Consider the following 17,171-nt stretch of genomic DNA (forward strand, 5'->3'; position numbering starts at 1 on the left):
TGAAGACATTCTTCATGCCCTAAGCCCACTACCCAGGATTTTTGGAACGCAGCCCTATGCCCTACCCCGCTGCTGCAATCTTTCTCCGCAGACTTGGAGACCTGGATTTCGTGTTAATGCAAATTGCACTACTCAGACAGAAACTGAAGACTACCCCTAGGGCTTACTTTTCTTGTTTGGTATTTGGAACATCTGGCTCCAATGTAATCGTAAAACTTTTAAGCACATGGCAGCCAATCTAGGTCTTTTCCTGTGGGTTGAGAATCAAACCAGGGAGTTTGTTTATTGTGTGGTTAATCCAAAGAAAGATGGGACCATGATAACTAAGGAGGTGAAATGGATAAGGCTAGCCCCAGGCTGGGCCAAATTAAATACTGATGGATCCTATACTGCTGCTAATGGGCTTGCAGGTTGTGGTGGCCTTATTAGGGGTAGCGATGGCCAATGGATTACGAGGTTTGCCAAGTCCATCAATGTCTCCTCCAGCATTGCAACTAAGCTATGGGAACTAAGGGAGGGACTAACTATTTGCATGGAGATGCATTTACAGGCTGTAGAAGTTGAGCTTGATGCATCAGCAGCAATTTCATTAGTTTCAAGCAATTTTTCTTCTAACGGGGACCTCTCGGGTCTTGTTGATGATTGCAAGGAGTTGTTGCTGCGAATGTCTCAGGCTAAGGTGTCTCACTGCTATGGGATGCCAACTGCTACGTCGATGCTTTAGCTAGGATAGGAGCTAGCTCCCCTCGTTTGTAATCATTTTGTAACCCTCCCACCCCCTCCCGCTCCCTCTATTGTCTCTCTTTTGTTTTCTAATTTTGTGGGGCTATATCGTAACAGGGTTTGCCCTCATGAACCTGGTGTTTCTTTTTTGTAGTTTTTATTATTATCTTCCATTTCACCCAAAAAAAAAAAAAAAAAGATATTAAAACTTCTATTGTTGCATAATATTATTATATTTAGTATAGTTTGAATTATTTTTTTAAAATATTTACTTTCTTATTTGATGATAAAAATATTCATAAAATAAAATTATAGAAGCATATAAATTCTTTTTTTCTTAAATCTTTCATGTTCTCAATGATTAAAGTCATCATATATATATATATATATATAATTTTACTAATTTTATTATATAAATCTTATAAAATTGATGTGTCACTAATTACAAAATAATAATCGAAGTATTTATTTATTTTGTGATCAAATGACACTAACCACATGTCCGTAATATTTTGTAATAAAACTTGTAAAAAAAATATAGATATAGCATTTCCTTTTAAGATATTTTGTACAGACATAACTTGTTACTGTTAATGTGTTGGTACGTGAATGTGACTGACAATGAAGCACTTATTTATTTATTTATCAGTTTAAAATAGTGACAAAAAATCACGTTTGTAAAAAGTTTTATGATGCTATGATACATAGCAGGTAGCGACATATTGGTATTTGGATGGACCCACAGAGACTATGACGCGTGAAGACGAAGGACAAGGCAGTAGTGTAGTAGCACTCTGTACTCGTACTGAAACCAGATTGATTATAACACAAAAAGAAAATGCTATGACATTATATGTTATCATTATTATTGAGGATTGTGGATGTGGAGTGTGGGTGGCTCATTGTATTTGCAGTAAAAAGTTAAGTAGTAATTGGGAGCCAGGAGGAGCTACGAATTACGAAACCATAGCTGATTTAATAGGTGTGCGAGCGAGCGAGCGTATAAGCTTTGCTTAAGCAATTGCGCCAGTTCAGTACACTGGCCACTATGCAAATATGAAAGAAATTGCCAAATCAAATTGGGTCTATCAAAAGAGTAACCAATAAATTAAAGACGAAGAAGAGAAGCGCACTACAATGCGCCCTAGGTGGAGGGCGGCGAGGCTGATGCTGTCGACTCGTCACGCATTTGCCCACGCTATCTCTCTCTTTCTGTCTTTCCCCTTTGCTTTTTCGTTTTTCTTTTCTTTTTTATACATTGATATTCATATACTACTCTGCTGCTTTTATTTAAAATAATAAAAGGCTTATTTATGGGAAAATTTAAAAAAAAATAATAATAGACTTAAAGTCGGTTTTTATATTTCTCTTATTTTTTGGGCTTCAAAGTCAACTGCTTCCTGGTTGCGTGCATTTACAAACTAACTAGTTACATCTTTAGTTGGATTTTGGACTGAACCGCCCGCTTCAAGTTTCAACTGCTCCCTTCTGGAGCTGGACTCCATTCATAAAATATTCAAATTTTAGTGATGCTTTACACTAGACATGGCAAGTCAGTTCGACTTCTGCTCTAAAAATGGATCATTTTAAGAGGTTAGAAACGGGTTGGATCAATGTAGTGCGGATTAGGTCGATTTTTTCACATTAATTTTTTTTTTTTTTTTTTTTTGCTACTTTGTAAGTTATGTAATCATCTTCCTCGTGTGAAATAAATTACTTTGAATTCACCAACCATATCAAAAAAAACTTAATTTAACAAATTGATACTTATTCAGTAATTATAAAATTATACAAATTTCAACATTACTAACCAAAATAAAATAACACAAACACAAAGGAGTCTAATTCATCATATGAAAATCTAATTAAAATAAACACACAAGTTTATTTTGACAATGAATTGTTAAAAATTAAGCCTAAACATCCATAATATCTATCAATTTCATATATATACTTCGACTCCACTCTTTTCATGTTTATGAGTACTTCTCATACATGTCTATCATTGAAATATATGTTTTTAACTCCACTGCAATCAAATTATCTTGACATATACTTTGTAATTTGATATCCAAAAATCTTTACTTATCATGTTATTCAAGTTAGAAGAATGTCTTAATCATTTATTTTTCGATTCATTTGAATGCAACTACATAAATGTCTCAATTGTTTTTTCAAGACCATGATATTTGAATGACGTTATACAAAAATGTTTTAAAAAATTTATGTTTTCTTAAAGGGTCCATTTGGATTGAACTTATTTTTGCTGAAATTGAAAACTGAAAATATTGTAACAAAATAATTTTTAAATGTGTGAATAGTACTATGGACCCATTTTTAATATTTTCGAATACGTGAACAGTGCATGCATAGTGCGTGAATAGTGCATGCACTGTTTATGAACAGTAAATTTTTTCTCTGAAAGTCAACATAAGCGGCTTTAAAAAAAAAAAAAAAAAAGGCCAGACGCAGACATGCAATCCAAACCACACCAAAATATTAATTACATGCATTATATTTGTTCATTGAGTTTGAGTTGTGCACTGTAAAGCCCACAGCAAACAAATAAACCAACCATGTTTTAATTTTTTTTTTTTACCCAAAAATTTATTTAAAGGTCAAGTTGGGTTTGACCCCCCCCCCCCAAAAAAAAAAAAAAAAAAGAGATCAAGTCACGAGTCAACTTTTTTTTGCATCAAGTCAAAATATATACGAGTTTAAACTAGGTATTTTCCTTTGGGGTTCAAGTCAGGTTGGTGAATCCCGCCCGTTTTGCCACTTCTATGGTTTAATATTTAGTTAACATTTAGTTTTTTAGTTTTTTCTTATTTGCTAGAATTTTTTTATAGACATCTTAAGGTAAAATTATGTTATTTGATTTCAAAAAATATATATGTATTTTTATTTTTACAAAAATTATTTAAAAAATAATAATAATAATCCAAAAACACCCTTAAAAAGGTTTTTTTTTTTTTAATTAGAGGAGAAAAAAGCTTCTTTCTATTGGTTACAAAGTTTAAGGAAAATTTTATATATGCTCCTTTCGTTTTTGGTAACCATCCATTCACCTGCTAATAGGACTAGCATTTTCCAGTTATATAAAAGTGAGTGTATATATAATAATAAATAAATCCTTAACATGATATGTTATCCACTTATCCGTATAACAATTATTAGCTATATATAATAAAATTTATCATTGTTGTTTATCCTTATGGGATACCAAAACTATTTTCACATCATAGATTATATGCCAAATATTTGTGGCTAGAATCCGATAAATAGTTTAGATTTTCAGAATGGACAAATGTTATCAAAATCTATGACCATAGTATCTCAATTGTTTGTCAATATATGAACTTATGATCATCTTTATGCTTATGATGAATCTGGTACTATAACATTGCGTACAACTCAAAATTTAATATGAATATAGTTGAATGCAATATAACTATCGGTGACTATGCCATGCTACATATCATTTGATATTTTCTTTAACACATCAAGAGAAGTATTTGTTATCTTAGAAGACAATCCTTCCAATGTGCAACCCATTGATAGATTGAATATTATCTTCAATTTGGAGAATTCTAATATATCACTCAAAATGTGTGTGTGTGTGTGTGAGAGAGAGAGAGAGAGAGAAATAAAATAGTGGAATTGTTGAGGTTAGACTATATATATATATATATATATTTTAATAAATGTTTTAGAGTGATTGTATATCTTCCTTAATTGTACATCTCTATTAGTTTACATAGAAATGCTGAATTAAACTTAAAAAATGAGTAGAAACATTGGTTTGGTTAAATGGGATCATTGAATCCAAACTGCAAACCATTGTTGACAAAGAAGTTAAAGAATGTGTGTAGTTTTAAGAGAAACTTGTATGAAGGAAGATATACAATCACTATAAAAAATTTAGAGTGATTGTATATCACTCAACCATACATCTAGACCAATGGTGTGTCAAAAAACCTCTAAACACCCTCGCTGGCGCAATAAAATAAAATTAAAAAAAAAATCTCATATGAGATTTAAAACATTGATAATTATTATCACTCATCCATTCTATGCTTGGTACTTCTGTACTTTTGTAGCATCCCGTGTGAAACTCAATGTTATGAAGAAAAAAACAAATAAATAAAAAAAATAAATTGCAAATTAAAGTTCATAATAATTTTACTAACCAAAATTCATAAACCTCTCATAAATTGATCTCTTATCCTTATCCTTATCCTTATCCTTGATACAATAAATTTCACCGATATTAATTTATAATGAAAAAATATGATCTTTTCAGCAAGTTTGTGAAAATAATATTATTGAATTTTGTACAATTTTTCTAAGTTTCCTTAATTTGATGCATCATTAGGTTTTGAATCAATCAATTTTCAATACAAATTTGTTGACAAAATTAATAAGTTAACATGTTTTACAAATTAGTTGACAAATTGAATAAGTTAACATGATTGGGCCCAGAGATAGAATTAGTCTTCTTTTGAATTTTTATTCTTTCATGGTTTCGGCTTGGTCTCACAGAAGAAATCACTAATTGAAAGTAAAAAACCCACATTATCATATCTATTCATTAAAAAAAAAAAAAATCAATTATCATATCTTATTAAAATAAAACAAAACCCCAAAATTGGGAATGCAGAGGGTCAGTGGCCCAGCAGTGGGTGACATATATACATGATTCATACAGGCTATAGAATTGCCTACCAAAGAAATAAGAAGTTGGTAAAATAATTATTAAATAAATTAAAAAAAAAAAAGAAAAAAAAAAAGAAGCAGAAGAAAGAAGAAACCTTGACCCTTCTTAGGCCTTAGGGATGCAGAAAACATGTGGGATTAATGTTAGGTTGTGGTACATTAAGGAAAAAAATAAAATTTTTCTTATTAGGCCCTGCTAGTGGTACATCATGTAGCATAACAAATATAGGTAAAAAAATCACAAGCTAAAAAGAAGTAAGAAGAAGCTCACAAAGCTAATAAACAGAGAGGTAACCGAAACAGGAGACGATCGTGGGGGGGGATTTTTTGGCTTATTTGGGTAACTACTGTTAGGAAAAGGAAAGAGATGAGATGGGGGCCACAAAGAAAAAGAATCCCAATCAAAGGGAAGAGCCTGCAGAGATCGAAGAAAAAATAAAACATATGCATATATGATTTGATGTAAAGCCTGAGTGTGGAGCTGTGTTCTCAAAATCCGAGCATGATGTGTCAAAATCCCATTGCATCAATCCCTCCTAACCCCACTCATTGATTGTGATGGATGGAATAGATTGGATTGGATGGATGGATGGGATTGCTGAATAGAAACATGCATGCTTCTTTTTTCTTTTTCTTTTTTATTAATCATTTCCTCACTTGAAATCACACTGATCTGATACACCCTCACATTTGGAAAAATCAAAATCAAAATGATTTGAAGTTGCTCTGAGTTAAAAAAAAAATCCTCACCTATTTCATGCGTCATTTTGGATGTAAAATCAACAAATCAATATCAAAGTACTACTCTCTCTGAGGCTTCCCCAGCTTTCCTCTTCTCTTTTTATTCCCAGCCTTTTGATTGGAATAGCCCATTTTCATTTTCCCATAACGCATACTTTCTGAAGAAATAAAAATAAGTGCAAATTATAACTTAAGAAATTTAAATGCTTTATTTGTTGTAGGGACACTATTTACAACGACCCAATACGATATTGGGTTCACCTGTAATTAGGTCCAAATAATATGATTTGTAGAGCGTAGGTGTAAAGAACTAAGTTAATTTTTGTATAATAAAAAGACTCACCCTCACATATATTGAAGGCCCAAAGCTAGCACAACGATCGTTTTCTTTGGTAATCGATACAGTTCTTTTTCTCTTTTCGTTCTTCTTCTTTTGTCTAGGTTTTCTTCCTCTTTTCTTTTTTGTTCCGATCCTCCATTGCATGTTTTTCTTTCAGTTTATATACCACCATTTGCATTCCATCCTCACCACACACGTGTAGGTTGGGTTCGGAGGATTTCTTTCTGTCCCAACTAGCACTTCCTGGAACTTCCTATGGGCAGCTGTAAGGCTGCCTCCTTACTGTTCAGGTATCACCTCCACATTAATGCGGTCAGAGAGTTGGTTGAGAGGTCATTAATGCGGAGGCAGCTGTGGTTATAGATATTTGTTTGTCTTTTCCCTTTTACCCTTGGTCTGTTATCCTATCTTCATTGGTGACATAATTCTGAGGTCCGATTGCAACAAGACCGCGTCTTGTTCGTCCTCGGACGCATACTGCCGAGGAGTATGGCGTCCTCGGATGAATACAGAACTCTACCCTCGTGATATTGACTACTACCCCCTTCAGTAATTACCTTATGACCTGACTTGGCCTCGTTGGACGGATATGCATCCTCGGATGGGCCACAGGCCCAACAATCCTGACTTTAATGGGCCTATTGATCGAATGGCCCCCACATTTGTAATTTAAAATTTGATACCTTATTAATTTGAGGGTATCTCACTTAAATTTTCTTAACTCATATTTGTTAAAAACATAACTAAATATATAATTTTGCTCTACTTTTATATCTTTTTTCTAAAAAAAAACACAAAAAAAAACATAAAAATGTAAGATGAAATAAGATCAACAATAATCTAACAGAACACTTGCATCATGAAATTTCAAACTACAAATAGACAACTCAGGGTATGTTTGGTAACTGTTTTTTCCTCTTATTTTTTGTTTCCCAAAACAATTTTCTATTTTTTAGACTAAAAAACTTGTTTAGCAATCCAAAATAGATAGAAAACAAAAACTATTCTCAGAACTCAATTTATGAAGGAAACTAAAAACATGCAACAAACTATTTTCAGTTTCTAATTTTCAAAAGTCAATCAAAACACACATTTGTTTTAATAAATCTATCTCATTTAATGAGTTAGCATTATAATTTAAATTCTAGTAAAAAAAAATTTAGTATTTTTTGTTCTTTAAAAAACTTTTTTTTTTTTTTTTTTAATTTCAACTAACCAAACTTGTTTTTTATTTCAAAAATATAAGAAAATTGTTTTTTTTTTCTTAATATTCCATAAAATAAGTTTTTGAAAATAAAAAACAAAAACTGTTACCAAACATAACTTTAAATTTCAGTCAAACCTCATATAGGGAAAGTGTCAAATTTTAAACTACAGGTATGCAACTTAAATTTTGACCAAACCATAGATTAGTAAGCTGTAATTTGCACTAAAAAAATCCAACCCACATTTTTGGTTTTTTTTTTTTTTTTTTTAAAGGTATATTCCACTAACATACCCTGAGACTTTAGATTAATGTCAACCAGGTCCAAAACTTTTCAAAACTAACCAATTTGGTCCCTAAAGCCAACTTAGTCCCTAAACAGTTAGTTATTTTTTCTCAACTGTTTTAGAGACTAAATTGGTTTTAGAAACCAAATTGGTTAGTTTTGAAAAATATTGGATTTGGTTGGCATTAGTCCAAACCTTAGAAGGTGTGAATGAAATTTACCTCTTTTTCTTTTCTTTTTCAATCTTTTGAAGTTTTACAACGTAAATCTTAAAAATCCTAATCAATTTCATGGGTGGTGGTCATTAAAAATCCTCATTCATTTATTTTGTTCAAAAATAGATATGATGTAAGAGATTTTGATTTTTTTTTTTTTCTGAGAGATAATTACAATATGCTGCTAACCGCACAGCTCGAACTCTTTCCCTCCTAGACTCCCAAATACTTTGTGCATGGGAAGGTGTCAATTCAACTACAAGACCTTTGGCTGTAAGAGTATGATTATACTTCAAAAAGTAAAGTTTCAAAAAAACATATATATACTATCTGTAAAAATAAATTAACATATATATATATATATATATTTCCCCGATAGTTCAATAGAAGTAGAAAAATTCGAATTATAGATATTTTTATTCAAAACACCATGAAGTGTTACTGAGCATCAAAACTCTTGAGGTTCAGGGCCTTAAGGGTGGTATGTTTGTTTGAGTGTTGTCTGGAGGTTGAACCACTGCATGCAGGGACGGAACCAGAATTCATACCTGGGGGGGGCAAAGCTTAAAACCAAAAAAAAAATTATGAAAATAAAAACTAACATCTATTTCATATTCAACAAAATACTACATACAAAATAAGTATTTCTTAAACATTTCATATTATAAAACACATCAACAAAGTATAACATACAAAATAAGTGTTTCTTATCTTGTGCGCAATTTTTGTTTAGTCCATATTTATTTTTTTATTTTGTTTTTGTAGTTAAAGGGGCATGAATTTTATTTATTTATTTATTTTCTTGTAGGTCAATATCTAAATATTTTAGAGGAGGAGAGACAAATATATATATATAAGGGCAAATCTTAATTTTTTTTTATAATAGTTTTTTTTTTTTTATGTTTGGGGGGGGGGGGGGGGGGGGCAATGGCCCCCCCTCTGCCCCAACGTAGATCCGTCCCTGACTGCATGTGGTTACTAAATAATTTGTGGATAATAATTTTTGTTGGGTTTGGTTTGGCACGGTTTCAGATGTATTTTGGACTTGTCCAGTCAAGTTTAGGCTGGTTAAACGAGTTATGGGTCATCCTAAATAAGTTATGAGTGGCTCATGTCGATCAAATTACAAGTTGGGTTAATCGCTGTGTAGGTTAACCTGTATTTTTTCACATGCAAAAAATAATAATAAATAAATAAAATAACACTAATGTGATCACATTGTCTTTATCTTCCTAAAAAAACAAAAAAAAAAATACTCAAAAAATAAAATTCAAATAATACATAAATTTTTAAGTTTACACAATCCATAGTCTACTAATGATATCATCACCATATACAAAGAAAAACAAAACTAAATCTCATAGACTATAAATTGTTTTTAAATACAGTATATCATCACCATAAAACTAAGGGGTCATTTGGTACATGTGTTTAAACACATGTTTTCAGTTTTTAAGCAATATTACACGCATTTTCACCCACACATATTTCTAAAAAATACAAATAACGTTACTAGAACAACATTATCGAACAGTCCCTAAATGTTGTAGACCAATGCTAAAAGATGATTTTAGAAGCAACTATTGTTATAGGAATGCTTAATAGATCACATGCCATTAAAAGAGAGTTCAGAAAACCGATTATAATTCTCTTTCTACCAAGAGAGAACAGAGCACGTTGGATTTTTGTTTATTAAGATTTTAAAAGATGAGAGCATGTTTAGTCAACAACCATGAGATGCAAGGAGGTGAATTTTAATCCGAGTTGTGTGTGTGTGTGTTTATTTGCAAAGAAAGTCTCAGAGGAAATGAAAGGTGAAAAACATGAAAAAAAAATCTCAAATAGATAACCAAAAAAATTAAAAATTAAAAATAAGATATAAATTGTTAATTTTTTTAGATACTAATGTGGACAAAATGACATCATTTTAAACACATTAAACTTATGTCATTTTGAGCTAATGTGGCATTTGACGACCATCTCATTAACGAATGTGGATGGAATGAAGAAAATCCAAACAATATCATCAAAGGAATGGATCAAAATTTTTAATTTTAGGGGTGTAATTTGTAATTAATGGATTAGGAATATATATTTGTGTGTGAATGTTTTGATAATATTTCAAGATTAAGGTTTACGTTGTAATGATTACGCGATCCAACTCAGGATTATATTCAAGCTCCCTTTTAAAGCAAAATTTTCCACCCTGTTTGTCCAAGCAAAGAAAGACACAATTCTCCACTTTGATTGTCCAAGCAAAGATTCTAAAAAGATTATACTCAATACACAACATTTTCATTTTTGTGGAATTTATGAGAGGTTATCTTAGTAGCCTTAACCTCAATTTTTTTTTGGATAGATTAATTCTTGAACTAAAACTCACAATCTATTACTTTTCATGTAAGACACTTATCATTGCACAAAAACTTAACCTCTATAATAGAACGAGGGAATTTAGACCAAGTGTTAAAAGTCACCTTAGGTGCCAAATTCAAGTTGATGACTCTTATGGGAGAGGTGTAACAATCCAAGGATAACACTAGCCACACGTGTTACATCCTAAAAGAACTAATCTAATTATAATTAAGACTCATTTAAGTTGTTAATAAATCCTAGATAAACCTAGTATATGCTTAATGTGGGACTCTGAAGTCTGAATACACCCATATAACACACACTCAATCAATATAAGGCATCAAAATCTCCCTCACTTAAATCTTTGACGTCTTCTTCAAGGTGTATTTTGTGGGGTTGTGTCTCCTAATGCACATCAGGTTACCGTGTTGGCTTTGATACCATTTGTAATGAGCTAAGAAAAAGTGCCAGTCACAATTGCACTATACCTCAGAATGACTAATTACAATTGAGGTTATTTATAGTTATTAATAAAGCTCAAATCAACTTAGTGTATGCCTAATATGAGACCCAACACACACCTAAACAACATACACTCAATTAATACCTAATCAATCTAGAGTCAAACCCAAATTTGAATATGTGACATGTTGCTTTTGATTCATAGAGTCTCATCAAGGTATCCTCATAGGGCTTCTCTTGTATGCAATATCATTTACTTTATAATCCCTCAATATCAAATCAGTCATGATACTCCCTTCAAGGACCATGCTTTGTGTTTTGGTATCTTGATCCCTGCCTAAGAGGCTAGGAACCACCTGCACGGATATGGATATAGATATGGTACACTGACATAGCAATCTTTAAAAAAGTAGGACATAAGTGCTGTGAGAATACATATATTAATTAGTCATTAATTAAATATATTTTATATATGGTTAAACATTTATTTTTCATATAATATTAAACATAAAATAATGAATATTTCATTTCTATATATTATTAATCATTTTTTTTATCAAATTAGGAGTAATAATGGATAATAAAGCAAATTCATTACTATTAAAGGATATTTAGAAATCAAAATACAAATCAAGGATAAATATATTTATTAATTTTAAAATGCAATATTAGTATTCAGAGCATGAATGTTCTCTTTGTTATGTGAAATGGTATTCAATTCCTCTTGTTCTCGTGTCCCGGTTATGTCTTGCATTTTTTTTTTTTTAAATACACAACTGGAACACCCATGCAGAAATATCTGAGAAGTGTCAAATGTCTGACATGGGTATGACACCCCAAATAAAGTATCTATGCTTCCTAGCCAAGAGGTCAGATTGGCATACAACATCTTTGTTAGAGGCTTGAGCCTTTATAAGGTGTCATGGTCATCCAATGCCTCCGTATAACCTATTCGTCTTCAACGAGCAAAGTCTCAAATGGAAATGGTGAAGGGTTGTAGGAAGCAGGATAACTGCTTCTTCAGGGACGGACCTACACTAGGGCAGAGGGGGGCCATGCCCCCCCCACCCCCCCCCCCCCCCCCAAAAAAAAAAAAAAAAAAACTGGTATACAAAAAAATTAAGATTTGCCCTTAAATATATATATATATATATATATTTGTCTCTCCTCCTCTAAAATATTTAGATATTGACCTACAAGAAAAGAAATAAATAAATAAAATTCATGCCCCTTTAACTACAAAAACAAAATAAATAAATAAATATAGACAAAACAAAAATTGCACATAAAATAAGAAACACTTATTTTGTATGTTTTACTTTGTTGATGTGTTTTATAATATGAAAGGTTTAAGAAATACTTATTTTGTACGTAGGATTTTGTTAAATATGAAATAGATATTAATTTTTTTTTCATAATCTTTTCCCATTTGTTTGTGGGCTTCCTTGCCGGGTCCCATCTCATGGCCGGATTGTTAAACCTATCCTTAAATAAATATTATTATAATTGTGATGAACAACCAACCCCCCCCCCCCCCCCCCCCCCAAAACACACACACACGCGCGCGATTTAGCTGCTTTTGACTTTTTATTTGAAAACGATGGCTAATGGGTGCAGACACCCCCATTTTACAATCCCTTATTTTTATTTTTTACTTTTGTATCACTAAGGGTACAATTGTAATTTTGCATATGTGAAATTTTCATGAATAACCCTAACCTTAAGATCCACTTTGTAAAATGGTCTTAGTGAATTGGTCTTTTTGTGAGTTAAAAACAGTGTCAAGATCATTATTTAAAAAAAAAAAAAGAAAAAAAAAACTTAAATCTGATCTGTTGATCAGTGATATTACCATGCCTACGATTGTCCTATATTAATTTTAATTTTTTAATAAAAATATTAGTTAAAATTTAATTAAAAGATTAAATCTTATTGGTTGAAAATTTTAATTATGGTAGAAATGCACACACTAAATAATTTCAAGTGGATAATACTATCATTTTTAATTAAATTTGAAATAATTATAATCTCGTTAAATAATGTTTTTTTTTTTAATTTTATTGAATTAATTAGAGGTTGAATCATTGAAGAACATTATTAAAGATAGAGTCCAAATGTACTGGAAAATCTGAATTATCTCTTAAAAAATGCTATAAAAAATTAAATAAAAAACAGAAAGTGAGCTCTGTAGAACCCATTGGCACTTCACTCATTGACCCAAGTTCCGATTAGGAAGCCTCGGCAGATGGGTTCTTGACTTCGAAACTTGTTTTTGTTGCAATTTTACTCTGATTTTCTCTCTATCTTTCCCCCTAATTTTTGTTGCATATAAACATGCTGTTATACCACTAAATGCACAACTTTTTAACCTAAAAATAAGGTATATACCATTCTCTATAAATAGGAGGGGTGTAGCGACTGAAAGAGGACCAAATTTGTCACATAAATAGACTACAATTTTTTTTTTTTTAGTTAGCCTTTTACTTTCTGCCCGCATAGCTACAATTTTGACTTATTTTATAAATAAATATATATGTTTGTGTATATATATATTTGTAATTGTGACCATTTGTTCACCACATCACACACATAAGTCACCATAGTTTTCAAAGGATTCATCCACTCGATATAGTTCTTTGCATTAATCATCTTCAATTGTGAGTGAAAATTTGTTCACAAGCATTGACTTTCCGGAGAAATCATAGTGGAAAGAACTAACAATGTTAACCCACCCCTTGGCCATCGCCTATCTTTAATCCAGGATTCACTACAAAAAAACAAGACTATTGCGGCGGGCCAAAACCGCCACAAAATCCCAGAAAACCACTGCTAAAGGTCCATTTAGCCTATTGTAGCGGTTCTACCCGCCAACCTTGCACTGCCACAATAGCTCTATTGTGGCGGTAACCAAAAATGCTACTATAAATGCACCTTTTAGTGGCATTTTTTAATTTTTGCGGCAGGCAGAAAACCGCGGTCATATGAGGTTAGAATTTGTGCCAATTGACTTTTAGCAGCGAGCAAAAGGTGTCGTTATAGGGAACCAATTAAAGCGGACTCATTGAACTTTTAGCGGTGGGGAGAAACGCCGCTATATGTGTAAAGCTTTTTGTGGCAGGCAAAAACGCCGCTATATGGCATCATTTAAATCATAATATATGCACCTTAGCGGCATTTTTTGACCACCGCTATAGATTTTTTTTTTTTTTTTTTAGCAAGTATTAAAACCACCATTTTTTTTTATAGACCTGTTTCAAAGAACTTATAATAGTTTTAGCTCTACTAACACAATACCACAAATGCAACTAATTAAAAACATCACGAATGTCTCCAAACTAACGTAATATTAACATAGAAATATATTATCAAATACATATAACATTGTCTATAACCATTATCAAATACATATTTACACACTCAAATAGACTAAATTGTGGATTTAAAATATCAAAAACAAAAAACATATTAAAGATAAAAGCCTTCTTTTGATCTTACTATGCCATCATCTTGTGTGTCAATTGCCTCCACCCCAGTTTCTTCAATAATACTCTTAACCTTCTTCCCATCAGAACCAATGATAGCATTACCCTCTCTGGTTTGACCTACAAACAATGTGGTGAGGGAATACATTATATGTTGCAGTTCATCAATTTTAATTTACCAAGTAATATAATGAGTTCTACAGGTGATGAACAAACCTTCATGATGTGAACTAATAGGGCATACTTTGAAAGCCTTTTCAGGTGGGGGGGGGGGTGGCATTTCAGCTGAATTATCAAACATTAAAGAAAAAAATAGTTTGAAATGATAGGACAAAGTAAAGCTCAATGTGCTTTTCAACATATAAAATGACCTCTAAAGACCAACCCAAAACACTTATTTAATGACTCTATAGAACCTGAGAAATTGAAAGAAACAAGACTACACAGACTAGATTGAGAGCTAAATAATATATTGACGCATGATCATGTAAAAAAAGAACAGAAAATGAATAGTTTCTAAACAGAAATCATACTTACATGTCCTACTGTTCATATGCAGTGTATGTTGTTAAAAAGGACAATACTTTATCAAGTGACTAAACAATTTCAACAAAGAGAACTATACATGAAAACCAATTAGAGAGACTAAAAATCAAGCAAAGCTCCACTTCAACTAGAAAGATTTCTAGAAATAAAAAAACTATGAATGGCTTTTAAATCTTCTAACCAGTTTCAAACAATTTCAAACAATTTTAAGGATAAGAAACTAACCATAGAGAGGTTTTGAAACTCTAAGACTCATCATCACTAGACTCATCATCATCAGACTCATCATCATTAGACTCAGAAACATCATTGCTAAGCTCTTCATCATCGATAAAGTCTTGTTCAAGCAATTCATCATCACTGATCAACGATGTATCATAAATGATTCCTTCTTCATTAACTTAAGCCCAAGCATGGTTGTCATTTGCATCATCACATGTATCATCAGTAGTTATATTGTAAGGGACATTCTTAAGATAGGAACCCATTTTATCATCATCATCATGTGAAGCATTAATACCAACATCAAACACCTCCCTAGGTTTTGTTTTGACCACCACCGCTCAATCTTTATGTCTCACATATTTCCCGTAAAACACTTGTGAAGCTCGAGATGCTAATGCATAAGACTCATTAATCAATCAACCACCCGTATGTATCAATTGTGAAAAATTGACAAGGCGAAATCCAAACTCATATTTTTTCCATCTTCTCCCACTAATAACGTCAACCCATTGACATTTGAATAGTACATATCGATACTTGTCAGAATAATTCAACTCAATAATATCGATTAGTATACCATAATAAGTAGCACCACCTTCAGTAACAATACAAGCTCCACTGTTTTGAGTTTTCCTAGTTGCCTCATAGTCTTTGGTGCAAAACTCCACATCATTTATAACATAACGCTTGAACTGTTTTGTTTTATTATCTGAATATCGAGCAAGCCATATGACTTTATCAGAGAGTTTCTTTTTCTTAGATGCATCCATTGACATCACCTAATATAGACAATAACGTTTATTATAAGTATGCTATCTAAAGTGTTACAACCAAGTTTTATATATAGACATTGACATCATCTATTAAAACACAATAAAATTTTATATATATGCTTTACTTACATAGTTCCTAAAGCAGCTACAAAATTTCTTCATGTGTTGCTTTTAAATAACATCATCGGTTACATGAAAAGGGAAATTAGCCTTGTTCTCCGCTATGTGTACACTATGTAGACAAACGTGTTAGTGTTAAGTTAGAATATTGTACTTGAATGCTATGAAAGGATACGCAATAACATATTACTTACTCGCGAAATGGGGTGATTTCTTCACAATTGAATAGCACATAACGATATGCTTGGATCCATAAATTTGAATCTAGTGTAATGCTCACCACCGTACCCATGAATTCCTTGACTTTCCTTACAGGCCGATTGAATGCAGTTTCAATAGATTTAAAATAGCGTGAGCAGAATGCTAAGCATTCCTCTGCTACATACCCTTCTGCAATGGAGCCTTCTGGATTAGTTTTATTATGCACGTAAGACTTAAGTCTTGACAAGTACCTATTGGAAAACCCAAGATCAACAATGAGAAATTGGTGTGAAAAACAATTGATTAGATGGACAAAATTACTATACATGTTACCTTTCTGTGGGATACATTCAACGATAATGAATTGGGCTAGCAATTTTGGTTTCGCTAGCCAAATGCATGACTAGATGTACCATCATTGTAAAGAAAGAGGGAGGGAATATCCTTTCCAACTCACATAATGTCACTGCAATTCTTTTCTCAAGAGCCCTAAGTTCATTCACATTTATTACTTTGGAACATATCTCCCTAAAGAAGCAAGATAAGCCAATTAAAGGCCTACTCACTTCAGGGGGCAGTGATTCGCGTATTGCTATCGAAAAAAATTGCTGCATTAAGATGTGATTATCATGGCTCTTCATCCCATTAATCTTGCGTTCTTTAAGTTTAATGCAACGTGAGATTTTTAAAGAATATCCATCTGGCACTTTTACATCCTTCAAAACTTACAGAAAACCATCATTTTCACTAGCATTCATATGGTAATAGGCATGTGACATACG

General features: G+C 32.0%; 1 protein-coding gene across 1 annotated transcript; it reads left to right on the top strand.

The window, feature by feature from the left end:
* The first annotated feature begins 226 nt into the window (after positions 1-226).
* LOC126696088 (uncharacterized) lies at positions 227-724 on the top strand. Its single transcript, XM_050392867.1, has one exon. The coding sequence runs from the start codon at positions 227-229 to the stop codon at positions 722-724; it is 498 nt and encodes a 165-aa protein (XP_050248824.1).
* The last annotated feature ends 16,447 nt before the right edge of the window (positions 725-17,171 follow it).

Source organism: Quercus robur, chromosome 8 (assembly GCF_932294415.1).
Source record: "Quercus robur chromosome 8, dhQueRobu3.1, whole genome shotgun sequence".
NCBI lineage: Eukaryota > Viridiplantae > Streptophyta > Magnoliopsida > Fagales > Fagaceae > Quercus > Quercus robur.